Source organism: Rhinoraja longicauda, chromosome 12 (genome assembly GCF_053455715.1).
Source record: "Rhinoraja longicauda isolate Sanriku21f chromosome 12, sRhiLon1.1, whole genome shotgun sequence".
Lineage (NCBI taxonomy): Eukaryota > Metazoa > Chordata > Chondrichthyes > Rajiformes > Arhynchobatidae > Rhinoraja > Rhinoraja longicauda.
This window is the reverse complement of record NC_135964.1, coordinates 25,949,438-25,952,119: the sequence shown is the minus strand read 5'-3', so window position 1 is coordinate 25,952,119 and position 2,682 is coordinate 25,949,438. Positions and strand designations below refer to the sequence as shown.

General features: G+C 47.1%; 1 protein-coding gene across 2 annotated transcripts in view; it reads left to right on the top strand.

The window, feature by feature from the left end:
* Nucleotides 1-59: 59 nt before the first annotated feature.
* Nucleotides 60-2,682, top strand: part of nme7 (NME/NM23 family member 7) — a 110,846-nt gene continuing 108,223 nt past the window's right edge. The window contains exon 1 of one of the 2 annotated variants that reach the window (XM_078409248.1): nt 60-231. In XM_078409248.1, coding sequence (XP_078265374.1) covers nt 229-231 — 3 coding nt within the window. In that variant the 5' untranslated portion in view covers nt 60-228. The remainder of the gene's footprint in view (nt 232-2,682) is intronic. The other variant, XM_078409249.1, reaches the window with a different exon arrangement.

Below are 2,682 nucleotides of genomic sequence, written 5' to 3'. Positions count from 1 at the left end.
CCACCGCTGGAAAGCGCTTCCGGTGCCGCGTCACCCGACCTCTGACCTGGCCACCTCCTCCCTCGCCAAAACACCTCTTTATTTAAAAAAAATATCATCCACCTTGATAAAGTAGCAAAACTGAGTGAAATTAATGCTTTGTCGCCCGTTTGGAGAAATCAGTCTGGGGAGCGGTCGGTGCGCGCGTGCGCGCCGTTGCCATGGGAGGAGAGGGGACGCGCGGGGACCATGGTAAGGATGAACCCGGGGGTGCGGGCCCGTGTGAGGGAAATGTTCCCCAGAGACGTGCAGGGACAGCAACAGTAACAACAGTCACAAGCCCTTCGGCCCACACTGTCCGTGCCGGCGTAGAGTCGAAATAATCCCCTTCAACCCCAGCTCTTGAAGCTGGGAAGAGTGCAGGATGTTGCCAGGATTCGAGGGCCTCAGCTGTCGTGAGAGGTTGGGCAGGCATCGACTTGAAGCGCAGGAGGAGGAGGGAGTGAGGGGTGGAAGGAAGGAGGGAGGGAGGGAGGGAGGGGGGCAGAGGGGAAAGAGTAGTAGGAGGGGGTAGGAAGAGGGAGTGAGGGGTTGAAGGAGGGCAGAGGGGAAAGAGTAGGTGGGGGTAGCAAGAGAGAGTGAGGAAGGAAGGTAGGAGAAGAGGAGGATGTGAAGAGGGGGGGGAGAGAAGAAAGTGTAAGAGATGAGGAAAGAGAGGAAGGAGTGAGGGGGAAGGATGGAGAGGAGGAAGGAATGAGAGGGGAGGGGAGGAAGGAAGGAGAGCAGAAGGAGGGGGAAGCAAAGAGAGCGGGGAGGAATGAGGAGAAAGGAGGGAAGGGAAGAAGGAGGTAGGGGATGGAGGGGGGGGAGGAAGGATTGAGGAGGGAATCATAAAATCATGAGGAGAATAGATAGGGTGGATGCACAGTCTTTTACCCAGGGTAGGTGAGTCAAGAACCAAGAATGAAGGGCGGCATGATGGTGCAGCCTTACAGTGCTTGTAGTGCCAGAGATCCGGGTTTGATCCTGACTACGGGTGCAGCTTGTATGGAGTTTGTACGTTCTTCCTGTGACCACGTGGGTTTTTCCCGAGATCTTCGGTTTTCCCCCACACTCCAAAGACGTTCAGGTTTATAGGAAAATTGGCTTGGTACAAGTGTAAATTGTCCCTAAAGTGTGTTGGATAGTGTTAATGTGTGGGGATTGCTGGTCAATGTGGACGCGGTGGGGCTGAAGGGCCTGCCTCTGTGCTGTATCTCTAAACTAAACCAGACAGAGAGTAGAACAAGGACCTAAAGATGCTGGTTTACCAAGACTACTGATGCTAGTTTATCTATTATAATAGGACTTTATTCCTTGTAGTGCACGGGGATCAGTGGTTAACTTATAAACTTATAGGATCATGATGGGCATGGATTGGGTGAATTATTTTACCCAGGCTAGGGGAATCAAGAACCAGAGACGTAGGTTTAAGGTGAGAGGAAAGATTTAATAGGAACTTGAGTGGCAACTTTTTCCACACAGATGTTGGTGGGTATATGGAATTAGCAGCCAAAGGAGGTAGTTGAGGTAGGTACTATAACAGCATTAAAAATGCACTGGGACAGATATATGGATAGGAAAGATTTAGAGGGATATTGCCCAAACTTCAGATGAGACATCTTGGTCAGCAATGACGAGTTGGGCCGAAGGGCCTGTCTTTGCGCAGTATGATTCCTCTGCCTGCACATGATCTATATCATTCTATTCCGTGCATATCCATGTACCTATCGAAAAGTCTCTTAAATGCCACTATTGCAACTAAGCTGAGATGCTTCATTTTATTGACCAAGTTAAACTAATCTCCCTTCTGTATATCCCTGTGGTGGGCTGACTGGCCTGCTTCCATGCTCTATATTTTAATCAAAGCAAAATCCTAACATAAATTTTAAGTGCTTTCAATCAGGCGAAAAAATATATAATTAACCGCAGTGCCTGTGAGTTACAGGAAGGAATAATGGCTCAATTTCTCTTGTGCTTGCTGCCCAGCTAGTGCTGAAACTGAGTCTGAAAAAGGACCCTGATCCAAAACATGGTCTGTCCATTCCCTTCACATGTGTTGCCTCAACTGCTGAGTTCCTCTAGCACTTTATGTTTTGCTGAAAGTAGCTTATGCTTGTATGTAAATATTGGAGGATTGGCCTCAGTTGTAATATATTTGCTTATTATAATATATTTGCTTAGCTGTTGAAATGGACAATTTATGGACACACATTAAAGAACTTGTCAGAAGAACTTGGTGACTGTGAGGACTCATGAACATAGAACTGTACAGCACTGCAACAGGCCTTTCAGCCCTCCATGTCCATGCCAAAGATTATGCCAAGTTAAACTAATCTCCTCTGCCTGCAAATGATCCATATTCTTCCATTTCTTGCATCCCATGTGCAAGTATAACATAGCAAAGAAGAGTGGGAAGACAGAGGATTGGTACTCTTTTAAAGAGCAACAAAAGTTAACTAAAAAGGCAATACGGGGAGAAAAGATGAGGTACGAGGGTAAACTAGCCAGTAATATAAAGGAGATAGCAAAAGTTTTTTTAGGTACGTGAAGAGGAAAAAAATAGTCAAGGCAAATGTGGGTCCCTTGAAGACAGAAGCAGGGGAATTTATTATGGGGAACAAAGAAATGGCAGACGAGTTAAACCGTTACTTTGGATCTGTC